Below are 16,755 nucleotides of genomic sequence, written 5' to 3' on the forward strand. Positions count from 1 at the left end.
TTCTTGGGGTATTTCATCCTAGAAAAGAGGATTTTATTAGTAGAGGGATCAGGAGGGTTCAAGGTCTGGAAGTGCAGGAGGGTTCAAGGTCTGGAAGTGCAGGAGGAGAGTGTGTTACAGACATCCAGAGAACGTCAATAAGGCAATGGAACTGGATGGAATTTCATCACGTAACAGCTTCATTAACTTTTCATTTGGCTTTTTGATGAGATGACTATGGGAAAGGTACCCAAGTAATAAAAGGAGGGTAAGATAATCCCATTGCACAAGGGAGATGATAGAATCAAAGTGTCAAATTATAGGCCAGTTTGTATTTCTTCTGTTGTTAAATTTTGGAGAAATTAGTGAGATACTGTATACAGCACTGGGCAGATGAAGGTAATGTTATCTGTGAGGGTTAGCATGGATTTGTTAAGGGACACTGTTGCTTTAGTAATCTAATTGCTTTTTATAATAAGAGCAGTTGATAAGGGAAAGGCATATACAGGTAACTCTTTTAGACACTCTTTTGTTATCTACATTTTTGCATATGCATGGTTTCATTTTAGTACATAAAGACTACTGCTGTTTCCTATCCATAATCATGGAAGATTCCACACACAGATCTTGTTTCCTACTTCCATCTGCTGTGCTTAGTGTCTGTTTTTTTTTTGTCCATACTGCCTTGTTGGTCAATGTGGTATTGTCTTCATCTGTAAATATGAAGATCTGATGAAAGATGAAAAGTGACCCACACTTTTTGTTCTCGACTGCTATAAGAGTCGCTATACATTTTATAATCTTAACATAATTGGCAAGGCTGCAGCTACAAATCATGTTCCTGCTGAAGAATTTCATGATCTCTTCAAAGCAAAGATGGCAGAAGGAGGTTAAACACTGAAGTAGATGTTTAACCTAGATGAAACTGGCATATTTTGGAAGTGTGTGTCCAATCATACCTACATATCTATTGAAGAGAAGACAGCACATGATTTTAAAGCTGCCAAACACCACTGCACACTGCTCATGTACTGAATATTTCATTTACTGCTCTTATGCCTTTATATATACAAAAAAGTTTCATTTATGATTAAATTAATCTTGAAAGAATTGGAATTTCGATCATTCCCATGTTATAACGCTCCCATTTTATGTGTTTTTTGATATACATGGTGGTTCTTGAGAAAACAACCCCTCCCCTGCATATTAATGAGAATTATTACCTGTACTGCCATTTTTTTAATTTTTTTTTAATTTTACAAAGGCATTTGACAAGTTGCCACACAATAAGCTGATATTTAAGTTACAGCATATGGATTTGGATATCAGGTTATTGAATTGGATTGGTTGGCAGTCTGATAAATATCAGAGTTGTGTATGAGGAAGCAGTATCAAAGAAGTCCATTTCCTTGATACTGCTTCGTCAAAGGTTACAGGTGGGGACATAGGATTCCTTCATAGCTCATATTGTTTAACCTTTATACCAATTACATTGTAAATGAATTGCAGGGAGATATTCAGTTGTTTGCAGATTATGTAAAGCTGGGATAGGTAATTAGTAATAATGATGATGTAGTAGACATTTGAATAATAGGATTTGAATAAGCTAGACAGATGGGGATTTCAGTTTGATTCAACTAAATGTAAAGTCTTGAAGTTTGGGATACATCATTGGAAGGCAGTACACTCTGTTGGTGGAACTGTACTGGAAGAAATTTGGGAAGCAAGGAATCTTGAGGTCATGATTGATATAAACTCGAAGTTCAAGGGGACTTATTGCAAAAGTGGTGAAGGTAGCCCAGAGGATTGCTGCAATACTGAGAAGGAGACTGACCAGCAGAGATAGAAGAGTTGTGCTTCCATTGTGCTTCCTTTCCAGTCTCCTAATCTCTTCTTTCATGCTTTGCTCAACATCCATTTTTAAACATTCCACTTCTTCTCTTAGTATTATATTATAAAGTCCTGATCAGACCACATCTGAATTATTATGCTTAGATTTGGTTGCTGGGATTTAAAGGGGACAAATTAATCTTGGAGAAAATGCAAAGACAGATAAAAAAATTATACCTGGAATGTACAAATGTTATCTACAAAGATAAACTGAGGACATGTGGTCCACACAGTTTGGTTGATAGAAGGAGAGGTGATATGATTTAGAGATTGGGAAGTTCTTTTATGGTAGATCAAGAGGAAGGTGCAAGGAAAAACTATCCATCACCCATCTTATCAATTTCATTCAAAAGGGGCCATTCCTGGCCCCTTTTGAATGAAATTGATAAGATGGGTGATGGATAGTTTTTTTGCATGGAGGGTGGTTGGACCATGGAATGTATTGCCTGATGTATGGCAGACTGTGTTGTTTAAGGTAAACGTTAGGAGGCAATAGGGTCTGCATGCATTCTCTCAATCTGTCCCAGAGACTCAAAACTGACTTAGTCAGTTGTCTTTGAATCCTCTCCAACAACTCTTTTGAAAACCAGACAAACAAATCTGTGCTTAGATCAAGAGGAAGGTCTTGCAGTCTGATCAAAGCCTTGTACAATGTAATCATAACATCCTTAATTCTTTATGTCAGTAATCTCTGCATGATTGCTGTAATCTGCAGTGCTGTCCTCACAATTTTAACAAAATATTCATGAAATTTTGAAATTTCAGGTCCCCATCTATCATCATTCCTAGATCTTTAATCTCCTCCATTTCATCTAAAATATCCTTACCAATCTTATACTCTGCATCCCATCTTTGCTTCCCTTTGAAGCAGTATCCCATCTTTGCAAATTTTAAAACTTTACATGACCATAACATGTACATCTCCACACACACACACTCACATCCAGAAACAACTGGACATCACCAGTCAAGTCCTTTCCAATTTCATTTACATTCAAATTAAACAACAGTGGTGCCAAAAGAAATCTCTGGAGTACACCACTAGTGACTTTCCTTTTTTAGGATATCGCTCCCCACACACACACACACACACAGCCTGCTGAAATCCATCAGACAACCACTCTCCGATCTAATGCACTAATCTGCCATCCAACCCCATCTGTTTCAATTTAATTACCATTGTCATGTGGCAGTTTATGAACAGTCTTTACAAAATGTAAATATATTACTGTGTATGCATTCTCTTGTCCAATACATTTGTCACCTTGTTATAATAAGAAAGCAGATTGTTAAAACACAAAAATGCACTCTATCTCTCACATACAGCTAGCTCTCTTCTATCCTTAAATACATTCCAAGCATCCACATAATACAAGCCTATTTTTCAATACATTTTCACTATCACGCCATTATTGATACTTTCTCCTCAACTCTATATTACCATATCTTGGATAACATGCTTACTATCTTCACTCTCACGCTCTTCTGCCATACGACCTCATGCATTAACCTCAAATCTTTTGCTACCCATCATCACAATCGTTTCATCCACTGTTTTACCTCATTTAATTGCCATAATCACACACACACTCTATTGGTTTCTTCAGGTAGTCACTCTGATAACATTCTATTTTGCACTCCACAAATTATTGAATCTTGATATGCTCCATTTATTTCTTGCTCACCTGCAACCCTCACTCTTTTTTTTTCCTCTACCTCCCCCCCCCCTCTCTGTCTCTCCTTGCATTTCTACTTGTCTGCCTTCCTGTCATCTCTCCATCCCTAGGCACCTGCACTATTTTGCCTTCCTCTCAATCCCTCTAGTCCCCTGGTACTCCTACTCTCTTTCCTATCATTCCCATAACTCTCTCACTTCCCCTCTTGTTTGTTTCACATCAGTTAACCTTTCCAGTCTCCTAATCTCTTCTTTCATGCTTTGCTTAACATCCATTTTTAAACATTCCTCTTCTCTTAGTATTTCTATCCAATCAACTTACTTTGCTCAACATTCACCTACACAATCATTACAATCCTCCAAATCTACTATATTCATTTCCACATGATGTTCATCTTCCTAATCCTTTATCATACTACTCACCTTTCTCTGCTAGCATTCACTCTTTTCCTGCACACCACTACCACAGCCACTGAAATCAGCACTAATAGCTGATTAGTCTATTGATCAATCATGAACTTTAAGTATTATTTCACTCTTCAGTGAGATATTAGCAGAGACTGGTGGGATTTCTACTCGGGGCAGAACTTTGTTTGTTGTTTTATTAAATAACAAATTACACAGTAATTAACTTTGATGAAATGAAAGTACAGATATTTCATACTGAAAATAACAGTACGTCATCAGTGTGTAGAAAAAAGCAAAACAAAGAAGCAGAATTCTTGTAGATAAACTTTACGTTGGTTACACATGACTTTAAATTTTTCAGGAAATGACAATGTATACTAAAACAGTAAAAAAACTTTAATCAATACCTTCCTATATTTCAGCAATGTTACATTGCCATCTTCTGGGAACATAAAACTATGATATGTACTCACAGGCACTAACAACGAGCAAATGAGGGATAAGTAATAGTGCCAGGAGAGTTATTAGTAATAAAGCCAAATGCTGTAGCTCTTCAGGAGGGTTTCAATAAGGTGAACACATGAATGGGGAAAAGGGGAGGCTGTAAGTTTAATAAAGCTAAATGTAAGGTTTTGAAATTTGGGATCCACAGGATGCTTCATACTCACTTGGTGGCATTATCTTGGAAGAAATGGAGAAAGCAAAGGGTCTTGTAGTGAGTATGGATATAAATTTCAAGTTCAGGGAGTATTCCAAAAGCTGTGAAGATAACTCAGAAGACAACCAGCAGAGATAAGAGCATAGTGGTTCCATTGTATAGAGCTGATCAGATCACATCTGGATTTCTTTGGTCACCAGGATTTGAAGGGGATGAAATAACCACCAAGAGGGTATAGAGGTGGAACAAAAATTATATCAGTTATATAGGGTTAGTTATGAGGAGAGACTGACTGCATGTAAACTGCAAAGCTTGGTGGATAGAAGATGAAGTGGGTGGGGGAGGAATATAATTGAGACAAGAAAGTTTTTACACGAGGAATGCTAGATGAATGGTATACATTACCTGAGAGAGTGGTGAGAGTGAATGAGCTTAAGGAGTGGAATGATAAGATGTTTAGACAGTTGAGTTTGGCAAGTGCAAGAAGAATTATTGTTATGGGAGATTTTAAATATAGTAGTATAAATTGGGGAGGGGAAGATGCATGTAGCAATAAGGGAATGGAATTTCTAGAATTCTTGAGGGACAAATATCTTAGGCAACATGTAATAGAGGGAACAAGAGGTTCAAGAGTTTTGGATTTGGTTATAGCATCAGAAGAGTTGATAATAACTGAGATGACATCTCTCCCACCAGTTGGAGAGAGTGACCATATGATTTTGACTTGGAAAATGAATAGACATGCAGGAGTCTCAAAGAGACAGGAACGTATGTGGAATTATAAGGCAGGTGATTATAATAGTCTAAGACGTCAACTTGGGGAAGTTTCATGGAGGGAGGAATTGGAAGGCCGGGATATCATTAGTGCATGGAAAATTATGAAAGAATATTTGTTAGCAGCAATGATAAGTTGTATACCACGAGTGAACAAGAGGACACAATTTGGAGTAAAATGGATGACAAACAATATTAAACAGGAATTGCATGCGAAAAAGAGGCTGTGGAAGAGATATAAGGAGACAGGAGAAGAGAAGATGCATGAAGAGTATGAGACACAGGCCAGAAGAGTGACTTGTATGGTAAGGAAGACGAAACTGGAATATGAGAGGAGATTAGCCCTAAGATCCAAAGAAAATCCTAGGGAATTTTTTAGATATGTGGCCAGTAGGAGGAGAAATGACTGTGGAAGAATGATATTGTGGGATAAAATTGGGAATAGAATTACTGACGCAGAGGACATAGTGAAATTGTTCAATGAACAATTTATTTTAATATTTCATCCTGGAGGAGTCAATTTAATACTAGAGGGATAGGGCAGGTTCGAGGTTTACAGGAGGAGAGTGTGTTTCAAATACTGAGTACTCTGGATGTCAGTAAAGCTGTGGGACTGGATGGTATTTCACCATGAGTTTTAAGAGAATGTGCTAGGGAACTGACAGTGCCTTTGACCTGGCTTTTCAATGAAAGTCTGGCTACTGGAAAGGGCCATGGAATGGAAGGAAGGTAAGATAGTGCCATTGCATAAAGGTGGTAGCAGACTGGAAGTGTCTAATTATAGACCAGTTTGTGTGTCATCAGTAGTTAGTAAGATCTTGGAGAAAGTAGTGAAGGACCGTATACAGCATTGGGCAGATGAGAGTAATGTTATCTGTGAGAGTCAACATGGATTTGTGAAGGGGCGCTCTTGTTTTAGCAATATGCTAGCCTTTTATGATAAAGTTACAAGAGCATTAGATGAGGGAAAAGCATATACTGCCATTTTCTTAGACTTAGCAAAGGCATTTAGCAGGGTGCCACATGATAAGCTGATATTTAAGTTGCAGCACATGGGTCTGGATGTCAAATTGGTCAACTGGATTCAGGATTGGTTGTCCGATAGGTATCAGAGAGTTGTGTATGGTGGGGCAGTTTCAAGGAGGCAGAGGGTTATAAGTGTGGGGTCCCACACTTGTAATTAAGTACTGGGACCTATATTGTTTAACCTTTATATCAGTGACATTGTCAGTGGATTGGAAGGGGATATTCAGTTGTTTGCGGATGATGCGAAGCTAGGAAGGATTATTAGTAATAATGCAGATGTGGTAGCCCTGCAAGAGGATTTTTTAATAAGCTAGATAGATAGGCAAATGAATAGGCAAACTGGGGATGTCAGTTTAATGCAGCAAACTGTAAGGTCTTGAGGTTTGGGAAACATCGATGGGATGCAGCATACTCTATGGGAGCAGTTATGCTGGAGAAAGTAGAGGAGACAAGAGATCTGGGGTTGATGGTTGATAGAAACCTGAAGTTTAGGGTACATATTGCAAAGGTGGTGAAATTAACACAGAGGATTGCTGCAATTATGAGAAGGACACTGACCTGCAGAGATAAGAGGGTTATCATTCCGTTGTATAAGTCTCTGATCAGACCACACTTGGACTATTGTTCTCAGATTTGGTCCCCAGGATTTGAAGGGGATAAATTAACTGTGGAAAGGATACAAAGACGAATGACAAAGATGGTTTCAGGACTGTACAAGGATAGTTATGAGGATCGACTGAGGGAATGTGGACTGCAGAGTTTGGTGGATAGAAGAAGGAGAGGTGATATGATTGAGAATTTTAAACTGTTGAGAGGTGGTTACAGGGTTGACACTGGGGAGTTCTTTCGGTTGGTTGAACAGCGGGAAGGAGTGATGACAAGAGGCCATCCCTGTAAGTTACGAAAGGAAACTGTGAGCAAGAGGGTGAGGAGTGGTTTCTTTGCGTGGAGGGTGGTTGAACCATGGAATGCATTGCCTGATGGAGTGGTGAGAGCAAGACCGGTCAATGAGTTTAAGGAGTGGTATGATAGACTTTGTGTTTCTTAGGGGGGATCTCTCCTCGATGAGTCTTGACAGATTTTATGTTCTTAGGAAGGACCTCCCACAATGAGTGTTTCGACTCCATGGAGGCCTGAATAATAATAATAATAATAATGATAATAATAATAAATATACAAAAGACAAAAGTGATGAAAATAGGGAGGAACAGAACTACCATCTCAGCCACCCTAAATGGAGAACAAACAGAACAAGTAGACAACTTCATATACCTTGGATCAAAACTAACAGAAACAATAGATGAACTCAAAACAATCAAACACAGAATAGCGATAGGATGGACCACCATGGGAAAATTACAGAAAATCTGGAAAACAAACACGATATATAAGCAAGCCAAAATCAAATTATATGAAGCAATAATTATACCAACAGTCATCTATGGAGCAGAAGCGTGGACAGTTAAAAAAAGAGAGGAGAAAAAACTGCTGGCATTTGAAATGAAATGCTTAAGAAAAATAAATAGAACAAGTTGGATAGAAAAGAAAACAAACATCACAGTCAGACAAGAACTATTGTATAAAAAGACAATAATAGAAAAAATTAGAAAACAACAACTGAGATGGTTCGGACACGCTGTACACATGGATGCAGACAGACTTCCTAACGTCCTAATCAATACTTTTCCAACTGAAAAAAGAAGACCCAGAAGACCAAGAATTACCTGGCTGAAATTAATAAAGAACATCTCGGGATGCAGAACATATAAGGAACTTTTTCGAACAGCAAGGAATAGAGAAGACTGGATGATCCTGCTCAAGAGAAGACTCAACCCGTCTTAGCCAGAAGAGAAGAAGAAGAAGAAGAGATAATGAGAAGAATGTGTAAGCACTCCATTTTAGAATGGTTAGAATTGCATCATGATGTGTGATATTAAGGAAACCTGTTTTTTAGGGAACCAATTTTCTCTTAAGGTGATGTAAAAAGAAAATACAGTACTTTAACTATTGTTAACAAGTTGAAAACAACTTGAAAAAAGGTGTTCTGAAAGAAAAGGCTGAAGAAACTAACATAAGGCCACCCAATATCACACATTACAAAATGGAAAGAAGCAATAAAGGAATTTTCTTTAAAATCTGATGCAGGGAGTGATGAAAGCAGTGTGTTAAATAGGCATGAAGCCTATTTGGCATTGAGTTGCAGGCAGCAGTAATAGAAAAGTTTGCAAAGTATTTTGAATTGTGCAACTTGAGTTCTTTTATCCAAACTTTTTTTTTAAAACAAATGGGGATGGATATGACACTGGTTATATGGATAAGAGAGTGGCTGCTGGACAAATATCAAAAAGTGGTATATGGAAGGGTAGAATCAAGGCAAAAGCAGGTGATGTATGCCACAAGGTTCAGTGCTGAGACCACTACTGTTTATTTTTTCATAAATGATATAGGAAATAACCTGAAATGAAATATTCGGTTATTTGCTAATGATGCAAAATTAGGTAGAGTGATAGTAAATCAAGGCGATGTGGAAAGCTTGCAGGAAGATTTAAATAGGCCGCTGGTACGAGAAAAAGATTATTATTATTATTATTACGTGCGACTCCAGGGAGTCCTTAAACTCATCGAGGGAGGCCCTAAACATCACGTCCTCACAACTATACGACATTCTCACAGTATCTATCATACCTTGCCTTGAACTCACTCACCGTCATAGCACCCACAACAGCCTCTGGCAGCTTATTCCACTCATTTACCACTTTAAAAGCAAAGAACCCAGCTCTAACACCCCTGCTAACCACACTCTTGCCCAGCTTCCATATGTGTCCCCTAGTGTTCTCCCACCACCAGTCCTGATCTCAAAAATATCCTCAGAGTTAATCCTATAGAACCCCTTTAGCAATTTGAATGTCTCAATCATATCTCCCCCTTTCAACCTATCAACTAATTTCTGCAACCCACAAATCTTCAACTTGTTCTCATATGGTTCATTCCATAGACCTGCTATCATCTTAGTCACTCACCTCTGGATCCTCTCCGCCTCCTCCCCATCAAGAAGGAACCTAGGTGACCAAATCTGGGCACAGTAGTCGAGATGAGGTCTTATTAAGGCTCAGTACAGAGGTACAATAACTTGCTTGTCTCTGCTCGTCAAGGTATTTTTCAACAACCAAGTGAGTTGATGAGCTGATTTAGCTACTTTTGCAATGTGTCCCCCCTAAATTTCATCTCCCCCTATCCACCAACACTCTCAAGTCCCTGGCCTCATCAATCTCCTGGAGTACAGTTCCACCAATGTGGTATACTACTGCTAATCTTTTCACCCCAAAATGCATAACTTTACATTTTGTCACATTAAATTGACATCCATTCTCCTTAGCCCAGACTCCAATCTATCCAAGTCGTCCTGCAAGATTTTGACATCTTCTGCATTCACTATTGCCCTACCCAACTTTGCATCATCAGCGAACAAATGAACTGTTCCTCTTAGATCCTACCCTATATCGTTAATGAACAAAATAAACAGCAGTGGTCCAAGAACAGAACCCTGCGGCACCCCACTAGTCACAGGCCGTCTTTTGGACTCAACTCCTGAATAAACTACTCTTTGATATCTCTCCCTCAGCCACCCACCTATCCATCTCACCAATCCTATATCCATTCCCATATGTTGTAGTTTACGGATTAGAATTCCATGTGGTATCCTGTGAAATGCCTTTGCCAGGTCCAGCAGTATCACTGTAAACTCATTACCCTTATCCAGTTCAGCCGTCACCGTGTTATAAAACTTGAGCAAGTTACTGAGGCATTATCTACCCTTCACAAAGCCATGCTGTCCCCTGTACAGTATCTCATTTTCATCAATCCATTCCTGTATTTTTCCCTTGACAACGACTCCTGATATGCTGATCGGTCGGTAATTTGCAACCATAGTCTTGTATCTTCCTTTATGCAGTGGAACTATTTTCCCCTCTTTCCACACCTTCGGGACTAAACCAGACCCGAGACTCAGATTAAACAACATGGTCAAGGGCACTGATAATTTTTTAGCCTCTTCATGCAAGACCCGTGCCGGTATACCATCCAATCCCACAGAGGTATTCACATTAAGGTTCTGTAATAGACTATTTACCTCCACTTCATTCATCACAATTCCCGTTTAAACTAATGGTTCCTTCATTTATTTCATTGTCGCCACCTGGATGATATACTTTTGCAAAGTGCTCGCTCAGTAGCACCACTATATCGACTGATTCAGTGACCTCCTTACCATCGTCATTCCTTAAAATCATTTTGCCGTGTATAGTTTTTTCCTTGCTTGCAGCATATTGAAAGAACTGTTTGGGATTCTGTTTAGCTTGCATAGCTAGTTTCCTTTCATAATCCGCTTTTGCTTTTTTTTACCACATACTTTATACCATTCGTGTGCCTGCAGGTCACCTCTTTCTTTAAATTCCCTCCACAGTTGTTTCTTTTTTTGCAGCTCAGGCTTAATGGTGTTATTCATTCATTCCCTACTTGTTTTCCTATTCGGACCCTAGGTGTACAATCAGCCATAACCTCCTGCAAATGCTCCTTGACCACTTCCCATGCTCTATCGACATCCAGCCCTTGCAGTTGTACATGCCATGGCACTGATCCAAGCAATCTCCTAAGCTTGTCATACTTGCCAGCATGGTAATTCCACATATACCCTGTCTTAATCGAAAATTCCACACCTTTAGCCACCTCCCAGGTCAAGACCTTATGATCACTCTCATCAATAGGTGGCAATATGGTCATATTCATTACAGTCAAATTCTCAGATGCTATTACCAGGTCAAGCACTCTCACACCCCTAGTATTTTCAATTACATGCTGTCTCAGATAGTTATCCCTTAATAATTGAATAAAATCCATTTCCTTCCTCACATGTGTCCTCTCCTCCTTCCAATGAATGTTACCATAGTTGAAATTCCCCATAATAATTACCCTCCTTCCACTCATTTCATCAATTTGTTTATGCATACTATCTCCACCATCTATTCCATCACTGGTCTATAGCAGCACCCAACTGTATATTTTATTCTGCCAGTCTCAATCTCACACCAAATAACCTGAAATGAGCTCTTTTCACTATCCTGTGATACAACTTCAATTCTCCTTGGCTGCAGTTCATCAGCTATTATCAATAACACCCCTCCCCCATTTTATTCTCTCTGTCCCTCCTAAACATGCTATAACCTACACATTTTATCCCACTAACTATATCATCTTCCGTCAACTATGTTTCACTAATGCCAATAACCTGTGGCCAGGAAAAGGCCACAAATTCTTCCTTCTTGTTCCTAATACTCCTGGCATTAGTATACATGAAATGCAGTGATCCCTTTGTCCCTCTCCTATCTTGATGAGTTATTCTAACTATCCCATTCCAGTTTTTTGTCCTTAGTACTGGCTAGTGTACATCATATACATTCTTACACTCAACTGTCACACTGATGTTCGCATATCCACTATCCACAAGATAATGGATTAATGTGGAGAAATGTAAAGTTATGCATTTTAGGATAAATTACAAGCTGCTTACCGCATTGATGGAACTGTACTCCAGGAAATAGATGAAGCTAGAGATTTATGGGGGATGGTAGAGACTTAAAGTTTAGAGGACATATTTTTCTTCAGTTTTTAAATTTTTACAAAGTGCGGATATATTGTAAGAACTGCTGTGCACCAGAACAGACAACTGGTCATAATAGATTTAGCCTGTTATTCTACTTTTTTCGGTTATTCACCCTTCCTCAGATCCCACTGAGGATAATTACCATAATTTAATTCTCGTAGATAGGCTTATACGTTGGTTATGCATTTCTAAATAACTTAGGGAATTGAAACAACGTAGATCCGAATATAAATTAAATAATACTTTAATAGATATTTCTGATATTTCGGCAATGTCTCATTGCCATTTTCTAAAGGAACTTACAAAAGGCAGGAGCACAACAGGCTCTAACAATATAGTAACTGGAAATGAAGATATGAAGCTATCTTTCTCCTAGAAGTCCTGATGGTGCCCTCTGGCGGGCTAAGTAGGCATTCTTGGCCGTTGGGCTGAAGGTCTGCTGATGTATGCCTCCCAAATTTGTATGCGACTGCCCCAAATACTATATTGTTAGAGCCTGTTGTGCTCCTGCCTTTTGTAAGTTCCTTTAGAAAATGGCAATGAGACATTGCCGAAAGATCGGAAATATCTATTAAAGTATTATTTAATTTATATTCAGATCTACGTTGTTTCAATTCCCTAAGTTATTTAGAAATACCATAATTTAAGATTTTATATGCATCAATCAAATTTCCATTTTTTTTCTATAATTATTTCATATTGCCTTGTTTTAATTTTAGTATGAGAAAGTAGCCAAATTATTTGGAGAAGATCCATCACAATTGCCACCTGAAGAATTTTTTGGCATATTCGACACATTTTTCAATTCTTTCAATGAAGCCCGCCAAGATAATGATACATTCAAAAGAAGAAAAGAGGAAGAGGAGAAGAGAGCAAAACAGGAAGCAGAGGTATGAAGTTATTCTACATAAAGTAATGAAAATTAAGTGTGAGGGCATGTGTAATTAGAAGTTCCTGTAAAATAGGTGATATTTTTTATTTATTCAGTATTTTTACTATACTATTATAGCTTTTATTCTGTGTGTGTTTTTATTGTGGTAGTCAGCACATTTGTACACTTGATATCTTTTAAGACATGTTGTTAAATTAAGATAGTTTTAAAAAATGGTGCCAAAAACCTGGAAAACAAGAGAGAAGCATCGATAACTAATAATGTTTAACCCAGTGAAGAGAAACTTTATACTGATGACATTAATGAAGAAAAATGAAAATATGAAATTTCAAGGTTAAAGGAATAATTTGAAAATCGACCAGGGAGTTGGAGAAAGCAGAAAAACATTTACCAGAACTAAGACTGGAAAATAGAATTGAAGAGAAAAATAACTGGAAGGAAAACATACTAAGTTGTCAGTTATCAATGAATAATAATAGTAGTAATAATAATAATGATAATGATGTTATAAAAAAAGTCATGTGGTACAGTGATTCGATAATTATGTTTGTGCTTGATGAAGAATTCACTATATTGAACTTTCTGGGAGCTAAAATAAAGGATGTAACAAAGGCAATAGTAAAACAGAAAAGTTAAAGAGATTGTATTGCTAGTCAGAACTACTTAAATCATTAGTTCTGACTAGGACAACAATCTCTCTATAAATTGTCTCTTATACAAATATAGTATGAGAGAGAATCTGCAAGACTTGATGGAAGAGTGAGAAGAAAAGGTGAAAATATAAAAATGATTAGTTTATTACTGAGATACAATAATAATGAGTTAAGAAGGGCAGTGATAGCAAATATTCAATGCACAGACTATGTAGAAAAAACAGTTGTGAGTTTTTAAAAGTTTGGAGTACACAGCCACTCTTATTCATATTATTATTATTATTATTATTATTATTTAGGCCTCCAAGGAATCAAAAGACTCATCGCAGAAGGTCCTTCCTAGGAAACACAAGTCTATCAAGACTCATCGTGGGAGGGCCCTCCCTCCTAGGAAACACAAAGTCTACCATACCACTTCTTAAACTCATTGCCCGTTCTCGCTCTCACCACTCTATCAGGCAATGCATTCCACGGTTCAACTACCCTCCATGCAAAGAAACTACTCCTCACCCTCTTGCTCACAGTTTCCTTTCGTAACTTCCAGGGATGGCCCCTTGTCATCACTCCTTCCCACTGTTCAACCAAGCTAAAGAACTCCCCAGTGTCAACCTGTAACCACCTCTCCAAAGTTTAAAAGAGTTAATTAAAGAGAGGATTATTATTATTTGACACCTCCATGGAGTCCAAAGACTCATTGAGGGAGGGCACCTGCTCTACAACTGTCTCCACAACTTAATCCACCAACTGACCACAACTACACCAATGCCATCTACCACCGACCACCACTGGTATTTCCAAAGACAATCACAAACATCCATGCCCACGGCAGGATTCGAACCCGCAGCCTTTTGGCTGGAGAGCAGATACGCTAACCACCCAACCAGCCAGGCTGCTGTCTAACATTCTAAGAATGCCAAAATGGATAATGTTCATGATGTCTGTGCCCTATTTTCTTAGTTGGATTATTGTTTTAAGTCTCCAGATCATTTGCACTGAACGTTTTTTTATAAAGTTTTTATTTGTATGAAATATTCAAACAGTTTTTATTGGTATGGAAATATTCATTCCAAATTCACATCCCTTATCTGAGCCTTGTTTCTTAAAGAAGTATGCATGGTTATACAAGAGAAGAACTCGACTTATGGCAATTAGCTTTCATCAATATCTCCATCCTCCTTTTCTTTTTGTCAGCACCTAAAACAGGTGCAAATAAATTATCAACACTCCGAAATTGATTTTGAAAAGGCTAAAAGCTGGAAACTTGCATGCTTACTTCATGTCCAAATGGCACACATGCCTGCAGGTCTCTTATTAATGTTATTAGCTTAACATTTTCTTGCATTGTTAGCCACAGAGAGTGCCTGTGTAGCTGTTTGGAAATGGTACACTGCCAGAAGAAAGATCAGCAACTAGAATCAAACAAAGTTATCTGAGCCTTGTATTCTGAAGGCCAAAAGGCTGAATGAGGTAGGTGTAAAATGGATGAATGAGGAGCTTAAGCATGAAATCTCGAAGGTACTTTGGAGACAGTACAAGATGAGTAATGGTAATAATCAGTTACATCAAGAGGATAAAGAACAAGCCAGAAGAGTGACTCAGTTAGTAAGGAAAAAAAAAATTGCAGTATGATCAGAAATTGCAAAATTAGACAAAGAAAAAAACTCTAGACAGCTTTTTAGATATGTGGCAAATAGAAGGAAGAATGATCATGGTAAGATGATGTTAATGGATGAAAATGGTAGAATGATAACTGCTGCAGAAGACATTGTTGAAGTATTCAGTGATCAATTTATGAGGATGTTTCATACTGATCAGGGTGGAATCATGAGGAACTTAAGTGTAGAAGACATAGGAGAGGATGACTTAATTGTGAGTGAGCAGAAGGTATTTGAGGAAATAAATAACATTGATGTCAATAAGGCGATAGGATTTGATTTGATGACATATCAAAACGCATCTTAAGGGAATGTTCCAGGGAATTGGCATGCCTGTTTAATAAGTCTTACAACAGCACAGGTTCCAAGGGAGTGGAAGGAGGATAAAACTGCTACATAAAGGTGGTGATAAGGCTGTAGCTTCAAATTATAGATCAATCTGTATATTGGGAGTTGTGGTGAAGGTACTGGAGAAATTGGTGAGAAGAAGGATACAGAAATGAATTGATAACAGCAGTATTCTCTGTTGTTATCAGCACAGGTTTGTTAAAGGGAGATCCTGTGTTACTAACTTACTTTTGTACTATAACAAGGTGACATACAAGCCTTTGATAGACTGCCACATGACAAATTGAAACAGATGGGATTGGATAACAGACTCCTGAGTTGGATCAGTGACTGGCTGTTAAATAGGTATCAGAAAGTTGTGGGGTGCAGTGTACCGACAGAGGAAGGTCACTAGTGGTGTACCACAGGAATCAGTTTTGGGACCATTGTTGTTAAATTTGTATATAAATGATATTGGGATGGGTGTAACTAGTGATATGCAGCTGTTTGCAAATTATGCAAAATTGGGGGCAGCAATGCAGAGTCAAGTGGATGTTATGGCCTTATAGGAGGACCTGAATAGATCGCATGAATGGGCAGGTAAGCGGAACTGTCAGTTCAATGTTGCAAAGTGTAAGGTTTTGAGATTTGGTAAGCAACGATGGGATGTGAAGTATACACTTGGTGGGGAAACTAATGGAAATAAAGGAGATGAGAGATCTAGGAGTAATGGTGGACAAGGACCTGAAATTCAGGGGCTGCATTGCACAAGTTGTGAAGATATCACATCAGATAATGGCAGTGATGTAGAGGACCCTGACATGCAGAAATAGAAAGGTTATGCTATTGTATAAGGCCTTGATCAGGCCTCATATGGATTATTGTGCTCAGATTTGGTTGCCGGGTTTTCATGGCATCAAGGATATGTCAGAAAGGATCCAGAGAAGATTCACAAAGGTGGACAGCAGTCTTTGGAATGGATAAGATAGTGCCATTGTATAAGGAGAGTGGTAGTAGAAAAAGTCATGAAAGAATAGATCACATTGTATTTATTCTGAGTTGAAAGGTTTGGGAGAAATTATTGAGAGATTGTATATGCATTTAGGCAGATAAGGGTAATATTATCTGTGAAGCTCAGCATGGATTTGTTAAGGGGTGC

At 38.2% G+C, this 16,755-nt stretch overlaps 1 protein-coding gene across 1 annotated transcript in view; it reads left to right on the forward strand.

Annotated features, from left to right (window-relative positions):
* LOC150105113 (disheveled-associated activator of morphogenesis 2-like) overlaps window positions 1-16,755 on the forward strand; it is a 575,640-nt gene that overhangs the window by 554,669 nt on the left and 4,216 nt on the right. Inside the window, exon 25 of the mRNA XM_090396160.1 lies at window positions 12,789-12,959. Within this exon, the coding sequence (XP_090252286.1) occupies window positions 12,789-12,959 (171 nt within the window). The remainder of the gene's footprint in view (window positions 1-12,788; window positions 12,960-16,755) is intronic.

This window comes from Typopeltis vanoorti, chromosome 7 (assembly GCF_054136105.1).
Source record: "Typopeltis vanoorti isolate ZY-2024b chromosome 7, IOZ_Tvanoo_1.0, whole genome shotgun sequence".
NCBI lineage: Eukaryota > Metazoa > Arthropoda > Arachnida > Uropygi > Thelyphonidae > Typopeltis > Typopeltis vanoorti.